This window comes from Oryx dammah, unplaced genomic scaffold (genome assembly GCF_014754425.2).
Source record: "Oryx dammah isolate SB20612 unplaced genomic scaffold, SCBI_Odam_1.1 HiC_scaffold_23, whole genome shotgun sequence".
In the NCBI taxonomy this organism is placed as follows: domain Eukaryota; kingdom Metazoa; phylum Chordata; class Mammalia; order Artiodactyla; family Bovidae; genus Oryx; species Oryx dammah.
In genome coordinates this window covers 98,255,512-98,275,227 of record NW_024070207.1, presented here as the reverse complement: position 1 = coordinate 98,275,227, position 19,716 = coordinate 98,255,512, and the positions used below count along the sequence as shown (strand labels likewise).

General features: G+C 38.0%; 1 protein-coding gene across 1 annotated transcript in view; it reads left to right on the top strand.

The window, feature by feature from the left end:
* Nucleotides 1–19,716, top strand: part of CFAP47 (cilia and flagella associated protein 47) — a 507,416-nt gene that overhangs the window by 270,056 nt on the left and 217,644 nt on the right. Inside the window, exons 41-44 of the mRNA XM_040265344.1 lie at nucleotides 4,184–4,254; nucleotides 5,529–5,674; nucleotides 15,503–15,614; nucleotides 16,971–17,197. Of these exons, the coding sequence (XP_040121278.1) occupies nucleotides 4,184–4,254; nucleotides 5,529–5,674; nucleotides 15,503–15,614; nucleotides 16,971–17,197 (556 nt within the window). The remainder of the gene's footprint in view (nucleotides 1–4,183; nucleotides 4,255–5,528; nucleotides 5,675–15,502; nucleotides 15,615–16,970; nucleotides 17,198–19,716) is intronic.

Sequence of the window (19,716 nt, the reverse complement as noted above, 5' to 3'; positions counted from 1 at the left end):
AAGCAGGGTGACAATATACAGCCTTGACATACTCCTTTTCCTATTTGGAACAAGTCTGTTGTTCCATGTCCAGTTCTAAGTGTTGCTTCCTGACCCACATACAAATTTCTCAAGAGGCAGGTCAGATGGTCTGGTATTCCCATCTCTTTCAGAATTTTCCACAGTTTATTGTCATCCACACTATCATTGATCAGGTAAAATAGAATTTTCCTTAGCCAGATTATTTTATTAAATTATTTTCTTATTTCTCAATCATGATAATTATCAGCTTTACAAGCAAGTCCATCAAATTCTTTGGTCTGTAAAATATTTTATCTATTTTATTGTAAATAATACAGGTAACTCAATTTTTCTGGTTTTGAGACTCTTCTTTGTGGATAAGGCAGCTCTTTGATTTGTTCAAAAGGCACTATCATTAGCTGTTCTCCAACAAAATAGGTAAAGAAAAGAAAAAGGAGATGAAGCCCAAATTGCTCTGCTTTTCTATTCACTATGGGAAACACACACACACACACACACACATGACTGAAGGGCTAGTGATTGCAAGTATTGAACAAAATGAGGTTTGGAGATTATCTAAGGATTTTAATCAGACATTCTACCCAGAACTCCGTTAGCAAAGAGATGGTGTTGTAGTGGTACATTGAGAAATAAGCATTTTTTAAATAGTTCTTTCCACTCTTTGTATAGTCTCTGTTATAAATGCTAAAATATCTATCCACTATGTCTATCAGCCTTCAGGTATCTATCAAGTGCTCAAATTACATAAAAGTATTAAATGTTCATGACATTGTACAGGAAACAGGAATCAAGACCATCCCTGCCAGGGTCCAGCCCCAGTGGATCCAGGGAAATTCGAAGGGTGAACGGCGTAGGCGAGGGAAGCTTATTTATTTAGAAATATAAGATTAGATTAGGAAGAAATAGTGTAGTAGGAAAACTTAGTGGAGAAAAGAGGCTGAATAACTTGGTTTACGAGGAAAGCCAATAAAATCTCAGGACAAGAGATTTGCACCATCTACATTGGGCCACCGGCACCCGTTTGAATATCGGAGAGTGCCCTGCCTTGGGCTCTCTCTCTCACAGAACTTAAAAGCCAGGGCAAGTAAGTAGACTTGGCGAGCCTCCTCGCTCCAGATGGGAATTCAGCCAGAAAATAGAGTAAGACACGGGGGAAACCAGTCCAGCGACTGGCCCATCCTCTGTTGTCCAGAAAGGCCTTTTATACCTTTTTTTGTACATAGAGATCAATGGATAATATAAAATTATGTAGCGTCAGCAGCCTTGACTCTTATCGAGACCAGGCTTTTTCTCTGCATACTTAGTTGTATACACAAGTCTTAGGTGATTTACATCATCTTCTGGCCAGAAGGCCAATTAACATTTTACGGCCCTTTTCTGATAAGGGTTTGTCAACCAGAAGACTTATTTGTCTTAAAAATGTTGTTCTTCCCAAAGTCTGGTGCCACTCTCAGAAAGCACTAAATAAAGTTACATTCTTACATAGCAAGATACAGCAATTATAACAAGTAAAAGGAGTACAGTGATTTATAAAGAGAAAAGTAATTAACTCAAAAGTCTAGTGTTGCTAACATCAAAACTACTATATACCTTTTTCTATATCCCGATTACATTGATTAATATCCTTCAGGTGCCTAAAAGATAAAGAATATGGAGGCCTGGCAGCAGTCATTGAGTCAACAGTGAAAACTCATCACCAATATTATTTTTAGCTCTTTAGAAAAGGCTCTGTATCTTTAAGACGCTTTAAGCTTTGTGCCTCTCATGGTTGGGGGGCTGTAAGCAATTCACAAACTGCAAAAAGTCCAGGGGAACCTGTTTGGCAAGTTAGAGAGCCATCAGAGGGGGTTTGAGCTGAAACATTCCTTTCAAATGCAGAAGACTGAGGCCCTAAGTTAACTTTTTCCAGAGAGTGTCAGAAGAGTGGAAAAGCATAGTACAATAAAATCAGGCCAACTCTGGTTTTGGGGGGTAGATGTTCAGGAAAACTCAGGGGGAACCCCTGAAGCCAGATCACGGCTTTGCGTTTTTTTGGGGGGCTTCCTTCCTTATGACCTTTGCCATGGGTGGGATTCCTCACGCTGGCTCCCGGCACATCCCCAAGAAAAAGAAATGAAAAAAAGCAAAATGGCTGTCTGAGGAGACCTTACAAACAGCTGTGAAATGAAGGGAAGTGAAAAGCAAAGGAAAAAAGGAAAGATATACCCATTTGAATGCAGAGTTCTAAAGAATAGCAAGGAGAAATAAGAAAGCCTTCCTCAGCAATCAATGCAAAGAAATAGAAGGAAACAGTAGAATGGGAAAGACTAGAGATCTCTTCAAGAAAATTAGAGATACCAAGGGAACATTTCATGCAAAGATGGGCTCAATAAAGGACAAAAATTGTATGGACCTAACAGAAACAGAAGATATTAAGAACAAGTGACAAGAATACACAGAAGAACTGTACAGAAAAGATCTTCACAACCCAGATGATCACGATGGTGTGATCACTCACCTAGAGCCAGACATCCTGGAATGTGGAGTCAAGTGAGCCTTAGGAAGCATCACTACGAACAAAGCTAGTGGAGGTGATGGAATTCCAGTGGAGCTATTTCAAATCCTGAAAGAAGATGCTATGAAAGTGCTGCACTCAATATGCCAGCAAATGTGGGAAACTCAGCAGTAGCCACAGGACTGGAAAAGGTCAGTTTTCATTCCAGTCCCAAAGAAAGGCAATGCCAAAGAATGCTCAAACTACTGCACAATTGCACTCATCTCACACACTTGTAAAGTAATGCTTAAAATTCTCCAAGCCAGGCTTCAGCAATATCTGAACCGTGAACTTCCAGATGTTCAAGCTGGTTTTAGAAAAGGAAGAGGAACCAGAGATCAAATTGCCAACATCTGCTGGATCATCAAAAAAGCAAGAGAGTTCCAGAAAAACATTTATTTCTGCTTTACTGACTATGCCAAAGCCTTTGACTGTGTGGATCACAACAAACTGTGGAAAATTCTGAAAGAAATGGGAATACCAGACCACCTGACCTGCCTCTTGAGAAACCTATATGCAGGTCAGGAAGCAACAGTTAGAACTGGACATGGAACAACAGACTGGTTCCAAATAGGAAAAGAAGTACGTCAAGGCTGTATATTGTCACCCTGCTTATTTAACTTATATGTAGAGTACATCATGAGAAACGCTGGGCTGGAAGAAGCACAAGCTGTAATCAAGATTGCCAAGAGAAATATCAATAACCTCAGATATGCAGATGATACCACCCTTATGGCAGAAAGTGAAGAGGAACTAAAGAGCCTCTTGATAAAAGTGAAAGAGGAGAGTAAAAAGGAATGGATATGGTTGGAAGAACATTCCTTAGAAATAGTATATATTTTTTAGTATTTTTTTTACAGCTTAAAATTAATACAAATCACCTGGTAAGGTTGGGAAATATGAGGTTTTTGTATTCTCAGAAAAAAATCAAGCAAACAATATCTTAGAGCCCAGACACTAATTGACAGCAAAATAATCGTGGATACTAAGAGGAGCAGATTGGAGGAAATTGATGGGTTATGGAAGACATGGAAACTTGCAAGGGAGGCACTTGCTTCAGGCTGTGATTTGCTAATTATTTTTCTAGAAATACAACACAAGATTAAACAGCTGTCCAAGTCTCCTCCTACCTGTATGAGAAAGAAGCAGTGTGCAATTAGCTTAGAGAAGATAATTTTTTCAAGTTCTAGAACCATTTTTGTAGAGACTACCTATGTCGTCCTTAATTGAGACCACCTACTTTGAAATATCAGGATTTGAGTTATTATTATTATTATATGTTTACTTCTCTACAGTATTTGTAAGCAAAAAGAAATTGTTTTACCCTAAAAAAAGAAAAACAGTGGTGAGCTACAGTATTGTAAAGTAATTAGCCTCCAATTAAAATAAATAATAAATTTTTAAAAAGCAGTGGTGAAAATATGGATGATAGTTTCCTTTTCACATTTTTCTTATTTTTAAAATTTATAAAACTTTATAAACATAAAAATGATCCATGAAATACATTTGTGGTTTTCACCTATCATGTTGTAGGTCGCCATGATTTTTAAGGAAGTTTAAGATTGAATTAAAATATGGAGTATTATTTTTGAGTGTCATTGATGTTGTTTTCCTATTTCCTTATGACAGTGCTGCTGTGAATAACAGTGGATGTGATATTGCTGAGGGCCATCCCCAGGACCCAAATGCCTTAAAAACCTGTGAGTGCTACAATTACAAATATTTGTTTTCATGTCTTATTTTTATATACTGAGCATAATATGAAATGAAATATCCAATAAATAGTGGTCACAACTATAGACAGAGAAGCAAGCCCTAAGGCTTGCTGGCCACATGGGAGCCCAAGGTGTTGGTCCTTAGCCTTTTCTGCTCATGACCCTTTGGAAAACTGTTCACATCTTGCTTTTTACTGCTGAGTCTTAGTTTCCTCACCTGTACTTTAAATGTATTTCAATAAGTGACCTTTATGTTTCTTTTGGCTTATTCTGAACTGTTTAAACCTATTGGAGTGACAGGTATCACCATGTTTAAAATGTTAAGGAGATGACAGATTTACTGTGTTTTATGAAATGACTAACTATAAATTTAGATAATGTGGATAGAAAAATGGGTACGGGGCTGTTGTGGTGCTCTCTAGCTACAGAACAAACCACCCCAAATGTACTGATATTAAATAAGAATGCATTATATTATTATCTCTCACACTTTGGGGGTCACTGGCCTCATCTAGGTGACTCTTGCTCAGGGGTCTCTCAGGCAGTTGTAGTCAGATTGAGAGTGGGACTATTTGTTCTGGATGCTGTTCTGATGTGACCTCTCTATGTGGCCTAAGTTTCTTCATAGAATGACAGCTTGGTTCTGAAAGCAAGTGGACCAGGAAAGATAGATGATTAAGAAGAAGTTGTATTACATTTTCTGACCTAGTGTCAGAAGTCACATGGCTTGATTTTGCTGCAATCTAGTATACTCTCCGTTAGGATCAAGTCACCAAGACTGGGCCACTATGTCTCCACAGTCAAAGCAATATTGAGGGCTTTGTGGATATGTTTTAAAAACTAATAACAACAACAAATAGATAGAAATATATACATACATGCCTTTATTTCCAGTTTGTTTGTTACATCCTATAATTTGAATCATTACATAGTCCACAAAAAAAGTTGAAGATTCTGGAATGTCCTCTTTGCTATTTATGTTTCTGTGTATATCCAGGCTAATTTTAAACACTAGTCAAGTTCCCTTTGTTTTTTAAGGAATCTTTAATAGAAGGTCATTATTACACATTTTTATTATGTTAAGCTTGAACTGGGGTCCCCCATACTTATATTAACAAATATGTCATCTACTTTTGTGTGCTAATGCTTTGAACATTTTTAAAATTCATCCCCAAACTCTAATCACTAATTGAAACAGCTGCTTTATTTGAACAGCATTTGCAAAATATGTAAACAAGCCCTATTTCATGTTTTGGCAGCAATTAAGTCCAATTTCATCAAAGAGTTCTTTTGCTCTGCACATACTCTTCACCTGGCAGCAAAAGGGACTTCAAGCCTGGAGCTCTTCTTCCTCCCGTTTGGCATGCACACACGCTACTGTGTCATCATCCTCAGTAACAGAAAGGTGAGGATAGAAATGGGGTGGGTGCTTTCATTAAGGGCTGGCGTTTTAATGGGATAACCAGTACAGGCAACTTGAGGGCAGCTGAAGACTCTAGGAATGCAGATAACAATGTTAACCTTCTGGTTGCTAAACAAAGAGTTTATCCTTAAGAATAAGCCAAGAGTTATACTGCTGCTGCTGCTGAGTCGCTTCAGTCATGTCCGACTGTGCTACCCCATAGACGGCAGCCCACCAGGCTCCCCCGTCCCCGGGATTCTCCAGGCAAGAACACTGGAGTGGGTTGCCATTTCCTTCTCCAATGCATGAAAGTGAAAAGAGTTACACTAGTTGTCTGCAAATTTTGTAAGGGCTGGATAAGGAAGTCCCATGGGAAGAGAGTGGAGGCACACCTAACCTTCTGGGCCTTCTCTATCAGCTATGTATAATTGCATAACAAGTGACCAAACACTGCTAGGCTTAAAACAGCCTGTGTTTGTTATATCACATTTTCCAGGGGTCAGAGATCCAGATGTAACCTGGATGGGTCCTCTGTTTTAGGTCTGTCAAGTCTTCAATCAAGGGATCAGCCAGTGCCGTGTTCTCCTTGAAAGCTCAGTTGAGGAAGGAGCTGCTTCTAAGCTCTCTCAAATTTTTGGCAGAGTTAATTTCATGGTTCTAGGAACCACGCATCTTGCTTCTCTAAAGCCAGGGAAGGAGAGAGACAGAGGGAGAGAAGGGTGGGAGAAAGGAAAGAGAGACAGAGAGAAAGAAAGAAGACAGGCTTTAGAGGAAAAGTTTTATGGCATTACCCCCTTCTGGAAAGATACTACCATGTGTTGATCTGAGAAGGGAATTGATAACTCCCAGGGGATAGCCCCAAATATGGACGGTAAAGAATCTGTCTGCAATGTGGGAGACCTGGGTTTCATCCCCGGATCCAGAAGATCCCCTGGAGATGGGAATGGCAACCCACTCCAGTTCAGAGGAATCTGGCAGGCTATAGTCCATGGGGTCACAAAGAGTCAGACACAACTGAGTGACTAACGCAAACACACACATATGTACTATATTGAATTCATAGGCAATGAAATAATGGTAACTGGAAAGAGGTGTTATATTGACCTGTTGCTTGTAGTATCATTTATACCTGAAAAATAGTATAACCTCTTAAATATGTAAAGAATAGTTTAATTTTCCTAAATTACCATTTAGGAAGAAAAAATGCTATTTAATATTAATGCTAAATTTTGTTTTTCATTTCCTTTAAAGTTTGATTTAACTGAATTCATCTATATAAAAATTTATTAAAAAAATAATAACTCTGGTGTGGCCAGTAGTTCAATAAAATATTTCACAATCCCTTTTCAATATCATTTTATAATATAGCCCTAGAAAAATGCTAGGTTTAATTCTCAATAGCCTGGTAAGAGTTTGATTTTGTTTTGTTTTGTTTTTTTGCTATCAGTTTTTAGCTTTTTTGACCATACTGTGCAGCTTGTGGGATCTTAGTTCCCTGATCAGGAATCGAATCTGGGCCTGTTTCTCTGGACTGCTGGGGAGCTCCCATTATTCTTTGAATTGGACTATTTGAATATTAGTATTTACTTCCATAAATTTTATCTAAATTAATCAAAATATAAGTATACTGAACTTGACATCTGTTTAAAACAGTCCTTTGATTACATATATTTTGTTCTTATCAGAAAGAATATTAAGAAAAGCAATAATAATGAACGTATATTGCTATCAGTTGAGAAATAATGCCCCTAATCTAAAGTATTGCATTGAATTACAATTGCTTAAGTGGAGAAATACATCTATTAATTTACATGTTCAATTTTATTGCTAATTATATTGAAAAATGTAATTATACACTTAAATAGATAATCAAACACCCAAGTCCACCTAGTTAGCTGCTTTTCTTATTAAATGTGTGATAACTGCCTTGCCATTAAGAACTATGTTGAAAACTATGATGTAATTAGGCCCCAGTGTGATAGCTTTCCGTGTGTAAAACAGAAATGTTTCTACTAAAACTGCTGAGGGTCAGCCATTTGTTTCATTTTGGCTGTTCCTTTCAAACTTTCAAATAAAATGAAATGACTTGTTAATAGTTGTTTGAACAGAAAAACAGTTTTGTAAAACTTCCATCAGTGTTCATAGAAATTCCTCAATTAGGAGAAAACCAACAGAAGCCTAAAAATTCATGCTCTTAACTGCTAGAAATCCAAAGAGATTTCTCTCATGTGTGGACAGGGACAGACTGAATGAGGAAACTGCAGCAGAATCATGACCCAGTCCCTGAGGAAGTGCACTTTCTGAGAGGAGAGGTAGATAGACCCCCACACAGATCACACAAACACTGCACAGAATAAAGCCGTGTGTTGCTACACCCATGGCACTCTGTCTTCACAGTGGTCCCTGTGTGAACAGCTGCTGGGTTTCAGCAGTGGAACTGGGTTCCTTAGTTGGAAACCACTCAGCATTGCTGGGATCATCCTTATGAGAGAGACAGGGGAATCAGCCAGGGATCCTTGACACAGTGCCTGGGTTAAAAGTGCATTCCATTTGTATCTACTTTCTGTGACCTGACCAGCCCTTTTCCACCAACACATGAGCCTTTTTTGTTGAACCAAGCCAGAATCCTCCTCCCTCTGGGTATTTATCTTCTAATCTTTCACTGTCCTTTTTCTGTCTATAAAATTTGGTCAAAACAATCGAAACCAAAATCCTTGCCTTGCTGACTTGAGGAAATAGCAGTCAACATCCCTGAACAGCTTATGCAATGCAAGTTGGTCCTGTCCTACACCAGGGCCCCCACACCAAAGAGAGCATTAGCCCTGCCACATCAGATCAGAAGTTGAGAGGGCAAGGTTGCCTGCTGCCAGGTAGAAGACCCCACAAGGCCTTCTTGTTGATGTGTGGTTTATAGCAGCTTACTCTCAGGCTGTGCCATACCAGTTGTTAAATGTATTGCATGTCACTCTGGCCATCTCCCTTAGATTTGCATAAATAAGTGGAACCCCTCACATGACTTTTTGCACTGTCACTTGTTTCATTTTCCCTCAGCCTCTCTGTCTCTGCTAATGCAGAAATTAAGCTGGCAGTCTCTATTATGTATATGTAATTAATCCAATCAGTGTATAACTTTTTCAATCATAATTAATGTGTAGACTTAAATAATACTGATAACAATATTGATTTTGCTTATTTTGCCTTTGCTAGCAAGGTAAAAACATTATATTATGCTAAAATCTTTATGTAATTTTACATTTAGGCAAACTAACTTCAGTTTTATGAAAGTTATTTTTATAGCTGGACGGATTGAGTATAATTTGCTAATGGTTTCTTCTATTTTCTATTATTTTTAACAGCAAGCTACAATTCATTTGCCCTTTGATTTTTCATTTGATTTGTTACAACTGCATTTTTGTTCTTTCTTTTGGTAACTACACCCCTCCCCACAGGCCAACCCCCTGATTTGTTCCCTGGGAAACAGAGAGAAAGTGAAATCCCAATTGGCCCATAAACACTTTGAAACATTTATGAACCACAGGATTTCTGTGGGCCATTTAGGGGCAGGTTAGGTGAACTTTGAAGACTCCAACAAAGTGGTGAAAGTGAAAGTCATTCAGTCATGTCTGACTCTTTGCGACCCCATGGACTATACATTCCATGGAATTCTCCAGGCCATAATACTGGAGTGGGTAGCCTTTCCCTTCTCCAGAAGATCTTTCCAACCCAGAGATTGAACCCAGGTCTCCCGCATTCCAGGTAGATTATTTACCAGCTGAGCTACCAGGGAAGCACAAGAATACTGGAATGGGTAGCCTATCCCTTCGCCAAGGCATCTTCCCGACCCAGGAATCGAACTGGGTCTCCTGCATTGCAGGCGATTCTTTACCAGCTGAGCTACCAGGGGAGCCCACCAAAGTGGTAAATGTTCACAAAGATGGACAGAGCTTGAGCCCCTCCATACTACAAGACTCCCTCTGACCTCACCTACCCTACTTCCCCTGTTACTGTGAAACCATCAGCATACATTAAACACTGCAGCCTTTTTAGAAAAAAAATATAAGAAGAAAATCTGAAAATGAGAATTTTGTGCCCAATGGTAGTTATTTATTTAGGGGGATCTCCTCTACATTCCTTATCAATGATATAACCAGTTATTCTATAAAGATTCCACATACCCCTGGGATACCAAAATGTTAGCTCCAGGGGACTTCAAGTGACATGTAGAATATGAGGAAACAGTAATTCCTGTTTTCCCAAATCCATGTTAATTTTATGGACCCTCTCATCCTTTTTTTATTGAAATAGAATTGATAGATAACACTGTATAATTTTGAGATGTGTACTGTGTTGGTTTGATACACTTATATGTGGCAATATGATTACTGCTGTCATGTTCTGGTGAAGGACCAATTGTGTCCGATTCTTCGTGACCTCATGGACTGTAGCCTCCCAGGCTCCTCTGTCCATGAAATTCTCCAGGAAAGAGTACTAGAGTGGGTTGCCATTTCCTTCTCCAGGGGATCTTCCTGACCCAGGGGTTGAACCCAAGTCTCCTGCATTGCAGGCAGACTTCTTACCATCTGAACCACCAGGGAAGCCCTGTTACAGTCATGTTTGCTAATGCATTTATCATATCATTTTGTTTCTTTTTTTGTTGAGAACAATTAAGATCTATTATCTTAGCAACTTGGAAGTTTATCATATACTCTTGTTGACTATAATTACTCTGCTGTGCCTTAGATCTCCAGAATGTATTTATCTGCTAGTTACAAGTTTCAAACCCTCTCCTTCTTGAAGAAAACTATAGAATATGGAGTATGGCTTATTGTAAGTTTAAAATTTTGACACCATCAAGCCGTATTCTAATTAATCTCATTTTATTAGTTGGTTCACTCCTCCCAACAGAGTTTAATTCACCAACTATATAAAACCAGTTTTCTAGGCATGGAGAGAGTAAACACACAGAAAGGGTAGGAATACTGAACCCAAGGGAATCACATTTCAGTGGAGAAGATAACTTGCATAAGTCTGGCCCAGCTCACACAGAAACTTAGTGTTAGTTTGAAGTAGGTGCTCCCTCCTGGTTTATGAAAAATGCTTGCTGAACATATGGCACAGTCATGAGAATTAGAAAAATGCGTTTCTTCCTTCAATGGATGCAGCCTTATGCTGGGATGACCTTGCCCTCAGTAAGATGCCCCTTGCAAGACATACTCTTTCCTTGTATGCATGGTGTCCTAGACGTGTCCACTCATTTCTATAACACAGATTGTGACCATTTCTGGAATAGTGGGAAGAATGCATAGCAGAGTCTGGGTTAATTGATTGATAGAGGAGTTTGGTTAAGAAGGATGAGTAGAAATTTGCTAGTAAACAGAGTTTTGGCAGAGAAGTATGCTCAGGAGAAGATTCTAAGAACGTGAGGTTGAACTAAGCATGAAACTTCATGAATACTTCAATTGCCAGTTCTGAGAATAGAATGTTGGAAATGACAGAAAATGGCTTGAATGGATAAGTCAGACTAAAAATGAAGAGAGCCCTGAATTTTAACTTGAATAAGAAAGCTGAGTGCCAAAGAATTGACGCTTTTGAACTGGGGTCTTGGAGAAGACTCTTGAGAGTCCCTTGGACTGCAAGGAGATCAAAGCAGTCCATCCTCAAGGAAATTAGTCCTGAATATTCATTGGAAGGACTGATGCTGAAGCTCTGATACTTTGGCCACCTGATGTGAAAAGCTGACTCATTAGAAAAGACCCTGATGCTGGGAAAGATTGAAGGCAGGAAGAGAAGTGGACAACAGAATATGAGATGGTTGGATGGCATCACCGACTCAATGGACATGAGTTTGAGCAAGCTCCAGAAGTTGGTGATGTACAGGGAAGTAAGGTCTGGTGTGCTGCAGTCCATGGGGTCGCAAAGAGTCAGGACATGACTGAGCAACTGAACTGAACTCAATTTATTTTTATTATTGAAAGCAGGAGTCCAATAAAAGATATTGAGCGTAGGCATGACCTGATTTTATTTTACTTTGGAAAGCATCTCTGGAGCCAAAACAGGAAGTAGACTAAGAGTTAAAGGCAAACTAGGAGACCAAGAAACTGGCTGGAAGACTTGCAGTCTATTACACTACTCTATACACATCCATCCTCTACAGCCCTCTGCTTTCCCTTTCTATTAATAGCAGTCAAACAGAAAAATGTGAACAGCAATGGTGAAAGAAGAGGAGATGATGTTGAATCTGGGGAAAAAAAGATGAGAGCACTGTATATGAAGATCAATCTTACTGGCAATTTCAGTGATGTTCACACCTGCAGAAAAAGCAAATTTTAATTTACTTGCAGAGCAAATTGGTGGGAAAAAATGTGAATAGAAACTTCTGAAAAATATGGTGATAAAGGCAAAAAAAGATTGTTAAGCTCATTGCCACAGTAGCTTCTGGAGTCTTGGCCCAGCCTAATGTTTATTTGAGAGATGTTTTCCTACAATGTATCATGTTTTTTTATTAAACAATCAATTCATATGTTATGCCATTTAAATATATGTTGCCTTCTCAAAATGTCTGTGGAATAATCTCTCAGGCATGTAATTAATGTTGTGTTAAAATTATGTTTAAAAAGCTGAACTTTTGAGTGTAAGCATTTAATCTTTTTATACGCCTTCTTCTCACCTTCACTGAATCTCTTAGCTCAGTCATTCTATGAAAAATAGTACTTTAAAAGAATGGCAATTATTCTTACTGGTCAGCTTCATGTTATAATTATTACAAAGTCAAATAAATAGTCACAGCCAATGATTGATGATCTTTCTCTAGTGTATGGAATTTAACATTTTAAAATTTTAGCTTAGGTCTCACTTGTCTGTTGAGTTATCAAAATAATATAGTATTGTACAGCCAATGCAAACACCCAAATTAGAAAAATAGTAAGATCTGGGTCCAATATGAGAGCGTAAGTAGAATTTAAGACCTATGAGACAACGTAGGGATTTGATTTTCTGTCTAGAAATGTGTTTTTTCTTTTCTTTTTTGATTTTTTTTTTTTTAAGGTGGAGGTTGTTTGTATCTGGAGGGCATCCATGACTTGGCCAGGGTTACCCAGCTAATTAGTGGCAGAGCTGGAATTAAAACTTTCCTGCCAATTTAGTGTTGTGTTCTTTCCTTCTGGGTCATTAACAGCTGGTCTTCTTGTAAAATTGCATGAATTGCATTGTTTGAGAACTCCGTTTAACTAGATACACAGAAAGAACAAAATATTTTTGGTGAGGGTTTCTTACAATTGACAATAGGCATTGGCATCTTCCTGGAAAATGCAAATTCAAGTAAATATGCAGACTGGAAAATATGTAATAAGAGCAGAAAGGAAATTTAACAGGTGACTATTAAGATAGCTTACATTGACAAGTGCCTATTGTGTGTTAGATAATTTCATCTCCCTTGTCACTACCTTTAGACTTGGAATGTAAAGGGCTTCTCTCCCTTAAACAGTTCTTTATTGCATTTGTATTATTTGCTGGTCTGATTTTATTTTTAGAAAAATGGAGGGAAATAATTAAATGATACTATAAGTGATTTTTATGAATAATTTGCTGGAATAGGCATCATTTTCAATTACATTGTTTCTTTTTAATAAAAAAGAACTTTGAAAGTGAACAAGTTAGATGAAATAATTTTTTGAGAAGTGATATATTGTCTAAGACGTAGAGTTAAGTGAAGTTGAATGGAGTCATAGTTATTGATATTTCAAGTGGCTAATAAATGGCTAGGAAGATGTTTATCATTTATATTTTAGAAAAATATTCCGTATTTTGGGAAATAGCAGTTTACTCCTTTTGTATTAAATCTCGTGAGTTACTATTCATTTTCAGGAGTAGAAAAGCTATATAGATCTGGTTTCATTCAGGTACACATTGAAAAAAAACATACAATTATTATAACTCTATATTCACCAAGTCTGATTTCTTATGAAGACTATGTTGACACAAATCATCAATAAACAGTCTATAATAGGAATAGAAAAAAATTTTGCTTGAGTCTAACTGAGGACTGTAGCCTGGAACACAGATTCAAGAGGCACTTGAACAGTGTTCCCTCAGACTATAAAATGTAGGAGGCTAAAATAGGTAAAAATCAAGAAGGTACATAAGGTGTTTGTCAAGAATTGGTATTGAATCTGGCAAGAAGTAAGGATCTTGTTAAGCAAGGGTTGGTTTGGGGCCCCAAGTGTTTGCAAACTTACAAACTCTATAAGAGAAGACCTTTAAGCCATAAGGTTGCAGCTGTATTGAGAATGGCTTTCTTGCATTGGAGAAGGAAATGACAACCCACTCCAGTGTTCTTGCCTGGAGAATCCCAGGGATGGGGGAGCCTGGTGGGCTGCCATCTATGGGGTCGCACAGAGTCGGACATGACTGAAGTGACTTAGTAGCAGCCGCAGCAGCAGCAGCAGTGGTGTTCTTGAGTTTGAAAAGGTTCAGAAGATTCAAGTTCTCAGTGATGCAGGACTGTCTCAAACTATATCCACAATAGCCACCCACCTGCATTTTGAATGCCTGAACTACAATTACTCCATTTTGATTTTTATTCTTTCTCTAATTATTAAAACAGATATAAAATTCGTGTTTCACAGGCTGTAAGACAGGCTATTCTAGTTAGCATAAAGCTTGAGCCAAATCGTATGCAAGCCCAAATGACTTCCCCATAACTCAACACATGAAAATTTCTTCTATTAACTACATTTTAGGTAAAATAACTGATTTTTAGATAAAAATAAACAGGAAAAAGTTAAAAGTAAAATATTAATATTTTGTTTTCTTTGGTGAACTGATGCGTTTGCACTCCAGTTACTGAAAAAAAAATTCTTTGACTGTACCCTGTGGCTTTGTGGGATCTCAGAACTTTATATCATTAGTATTGATCACTCAGCTGTATGTAGTAACACACATACAAAAAAAATTCAGATTGCTAGCTTGGGTTTATGTTTGAAAAGTACACGTCTACTTAATAAAAATTACTAATCTTCCACATTTACTAAGATCTTCAGGACCTCCCTGGTGGCTCAGACGGTAAAGCGCCTGTCTACAATGCGGAGACCCAGGTTCGATCCCTGGGTTGGGAAGATCCCCTGGAGAAGGAAATGGCAATCCACTCCAGTACTATTGCCTGGAAAATCCTATGGACAGAGGAGCCTGGTAGGCTACAGTCCATGGGGTCACAAAGAGTTGGACACAACTGAGCGACTTCACTTTCACTTTCAGGTTATTTACATGCAAATGAAATTTGGCAAGCCTGCTCTCACTCCATTTAAATGTATCTCTTAAGTGCTTGCTAAGTGCCAGGCGAAGGGTTAGAGATTATTCTAAAGATGTGTTTGAGCAAACAACATATACATAAATGGTATACAAGTATATTGATCACATAATAAAAATATACCAAAAATTATAATATCTTAGATAACAAGTGAAATGACAAAAATTGTTGTTACCTCATGTAATCCTCACCACATTCTTTACTTTCATTCTCATTTGCTTGAATTGTTCTCATTCTCATTTGCTTGAATTGTTTACTTGTTTTAAGCTAGCAGTCTTCCACGAATATTTATAACTGTAAGGATCAACTGCTGTCAATGCCGCCTTGGGACCTTCTTAATCCATCTCTGTGTTCTGGTTACATGCAAAATTTCTCTCATACTATGGCAGGGCTGTATTTAATCCTTACTTTCTCCACCCATTTAGGGTGTATGTTGCTTAGTAATACACCATGCATGTTTTTAAATATTTATCCTAATTTTTTCATGAGCTTTTAAAATTTAATATTATTGTGTGGTTGTGTTATAGATTGGAGAATTAATATATATTTTGGAAGGAAGAGGCATTATCCCTTTGCCTTCCAGATTCTTTACAGTGGATTCTTCATCTCCGCTTGAGTATAGCTGTTCTCCAGAAGAAGGTAAAGTATTCATGCATTTTATATAATTTCTAATGTTGAAGGATGGTATTGTTCTTCATAGAGTCGCCTAAGCACTCTCACAGCACATTTTTCCAATATATAATTACAGTTTCAAAAGCTCCCTTTTAACTTGAATATGTCTGCATCCATGGAATAGAGCACCATTTTAACACTTAAGAAAATGTCAAGGGTGCTTCTTTTTAAATCTTTATTTTAGTCTTCAGATAAATATTAAAATTTGGCATTCAAATATTTACTCAGCAAAGTTTTCCATTTTCCAAGTATTTTGGAAATAGCTACAGTGCCAAATTCTATATATTATAATTTGTTTGTTGTTGTTTTAGTTGCTAAGTCATGTTTGACTCTAGAGACCTCATGGATTATAGTGTAAAGAATCTACCTGCCAATGCAGGAGATGCAAAGGATGAGGGTTTGATCCCTGGGTTGGGAAGATTCCCTGGAGTAGGACATGGCAACTCAACTGCAGTATTCTTGCATGGGAAATCACATGGACAGAGGATCCTGGCAGGCTGCAGTCTCTGGGATCACGAAGAGTTAGAGCCCTCCAAGGATCAAACCTGTGTCTCCTACATTGGCAGGTGGGTTCTTTACCACTGAGCCACCTGGGAAGCCCTATATGATATTCATGATATAACCTGTACTTTCACGCAGTGTTCTAGTTTAAAGTGTAAAGTTGTTACTGAAAGAAAATTGCAGTTCTTGCCAGTCCTTGAGAGATATCTTTCTTTACATTTTTTTCTGCTCCTCTTACTTCTAATCACTGATAGGAGAACAATGGCCAATGACTAGAACTCTTTAAAGAGAAAATTATCTTTAATTCCTGAAACCTTACCCTTAAATTACTGATTTAGAACTACTCAAAATGTGTTGCTGCTGTTGTTTAGTCACTCAGTTGTGTCCGACTCTGCGACCCCATGGACTGCAGCATGCCAGGCTTCCCTGTCCTTCACCATCTCCTGGAGTTTGCTCAAACTCATGTCCATTGAGTCAGTGATGCCATCCAACCATCTCATCCTCTGTCGTCCCCTTCTCCTCTTTCCTTCAACCTTTCCCAGCATCAGGGTCTTTTCTAATGAATCAGTGCTTCATATCAGGTGGCCAAAGTATTGGAGCTTCAGCGTCAGTCCTTCCAATGAATATTCAGGACTGATTTCCTTTAGTGTTGGCTTGTTTGATCTCCTTGCAGTCCAGAAATGTGTTACCTGTTTATTTTTACTCTGGTTAATAAAGGCCACAACTGCAGTGTTATATTTCAGACCTCCCAAGTCCACCCTGGATAACAATATCAAGGGCATACATGATCATTGCAATCATGATTGTTTTTGCTTCCCCTAGTGCTTACTAAAGATGATCCAGTTCTGTATTTGAAATGTAAGCTCCACCAAATCTTGGATGTGGACCTTAAATTGCCACTGACTAACGAAGCCAAGGAAAAGGCCTTGACTTTTGCAGCACAGCAACAGATGTCGAAGATAGAGTATGAGAGAAGGTTGATCACAGGCACTCTGGAGAGCAGTAGCATCCGAGTGGCCATTGCCCTCCTGGGACTGACCAAAATCGAGGTAGGAATGGAAGAAAGAGGATGTGCTGAAATTAGTCTATCTTTAAAAATGTACAGAGATGTTACACTCAGTCATAACAATGTTTCTACATATAAAAATGATGAAAGCTGATTTTCCCCACAAAGACAGCTCTGTAGCTTTTTTCATTTTTACCTCATTAAATAATAAATCTGAAACAAACTGTTGTACTAGGTAATTTTAGGCATTACACTGTGGTGGTTATTTCACAGGAATTTTCAGTTCTGGCTATACATTAGCGGGCCCTGGAGAATTAATGCCAGTGCCCAGACCCAATTCTAGAACATTGAATTGTTCTAGAGAAGGGGGTGAGTGGGAACATGTTCTAAAAGTTGCCTAGGTCATTCTGTTGTTCATCCAGAGAGGATCAATTCTGGGGTCAGATACCAGACTCTAGCACTGTCCAGCTGTATGACTGTGAGCTGGTAACTTAAAATTCCCAGTTTTGATTCTGGGAAACAAAATTCTAGCTTTGATTTTTTATATTTGTAATAAGGAAATAATGGTCATTAATAAAAACTGAGATAATTATGTAAAATGCTTAGTATAGTGCCTGGTATATAGTGCTTTCTAGATATATATCTTTGTTGTTGTTTACTATAACTGCAGATTCTTATTATCATAGCTTGACCTCTATCTTATAATTAAAATAAGGTACAGTCAAATCTCCACAGAGCCACCAAAGCAAGTCTTCTGAAATATAAACCTCTGCACTTTGCTCCTTTTCTCCCCTGGCTTTTCCAACTCATGTCAGAATGAAAACCACCATCCTTACAATAGTTTTCATGACCCTCCTGGCCATCCTGGTCAGTCCCAGCATCTCCACTGAACCATCCTCTTCCCTGACCTCAGCGTCTGCACTGGAGCCCATTCACTCCCATCCCTCCCTGTGCACAGGCCTCCCTGCTGTTCTTCGTGTGCCCAAGGAAGGCCTGCTCCCTGTGGCCTGTGCACGTCCGTCCTTTGTAGCTTTTCCCTGGACCTGAGAGACTATGTCCCTCTTCAGGTCTGCTGGAATGCTACCCTGAGATTCTGCTTTACCGACTTGCATTTTTAATAGAATCCCTTACTTCCACCAGCCACTCTCCAAACCCTAAACTCCCTTCACTTTTCTCTTAGCAAAAACTATCTAAATGCAGAAAATAACTAGAGAAGGGTTGAATGTGCAAGTTTAAGAAAATCAGCTACATCACATCAGAACATACAGACACATCTTTCTCTGCCATTATACAGGTAGTCATAGTTTTCTTTTCAAGCATAATTATCATTGTACTCTTGAAATATGATAATGCTAACGCTTTTTGCAGTAGAATGATAAACAAGATTGACTTTAAAAGTACCCTCTCCTTATGTAGTATTTGACACATTTTTTCCCAAATGCTTTTCTGTGCACTCTTCAAATCATTTCATTGAAATCATGGAGAAATGGAGAGAAGATAGAATTACACTTATAATACAAAAAACAGGAAATGACTGAGGCATAAAAAGAACTAAGTTGCCCTAACTGCCAGGACAGAGATTATAGCCTAGATCAGGGCAGAGACAAATTTTAAAGCTGGAAAATAAATAAAGCTGAACACTCAGAGACACATAGTACACAGTAAACCTCTTACTTTTACAGACCTGTAAACCAAGACTCCAAAATAGATAGTAGCCCAAGGTGACACCACTGATTTGTGACAGATTAGAAATAGGCCTAGGTTTTTACCTCCCAATCCATGGCTTGTTTTGTTGCCCTGTATAGCCTCCAGATCATATGTTCATTTCTTAGTTTACTGCCATGAAAATGTATAATGGAATAAATGAAAGTCTACAATCCTCTGTTATAACATAAAATAACTATATAACAAATAAAATCTAAAATTATCCTTGAAATAAATCTGCTTAGAACTAAATCTAATTGAATAAAAGTAATTACTTTTCTGCCAAAGAAAATGACATGTCTAATTTTTTATTATACAGCCATATGCAATTTGAATCACTGAAATATTTATAAGGTAATAGCATTATGATGTATCTACTTTATATACTGCGGGAGACAGGATCTTTTGTCAGGAACTTGAATATCTGGCACTTTACATGTAGAACTCATATTGGATTCATATCCTCCTGGCCATTAATAAACCAACTCTAATGATATACTCAGTGGTACTAGAAGGATTCAGAGCTTGCAAGGGAGTTACCTAATGTTTTCTATTACCTTCCTCAATTTTATGTTTTAAAACTCATACTTTGTACTCTGGGATAAATGGCAAAGAAATTCATTGAATTTTTGAAATTTGACATTTTTAAAAAGGAAATCTGAAAGATCCCTTTGGTGAGGATTCAGTAGGGTAAAGAAAAGGTTTTTGTATTTGTCAAACGTAAGTGCACTTCAAATCTTCAAATCACAAAGTAAGCACCTGTTGATACTATCAAAGAGAAACAAAGGCTACGTAAAGCGAGGATGAATTTATTCAGTAACTGTTGCATCAGGGAGAAGGACCTAGCATGAACTGAAC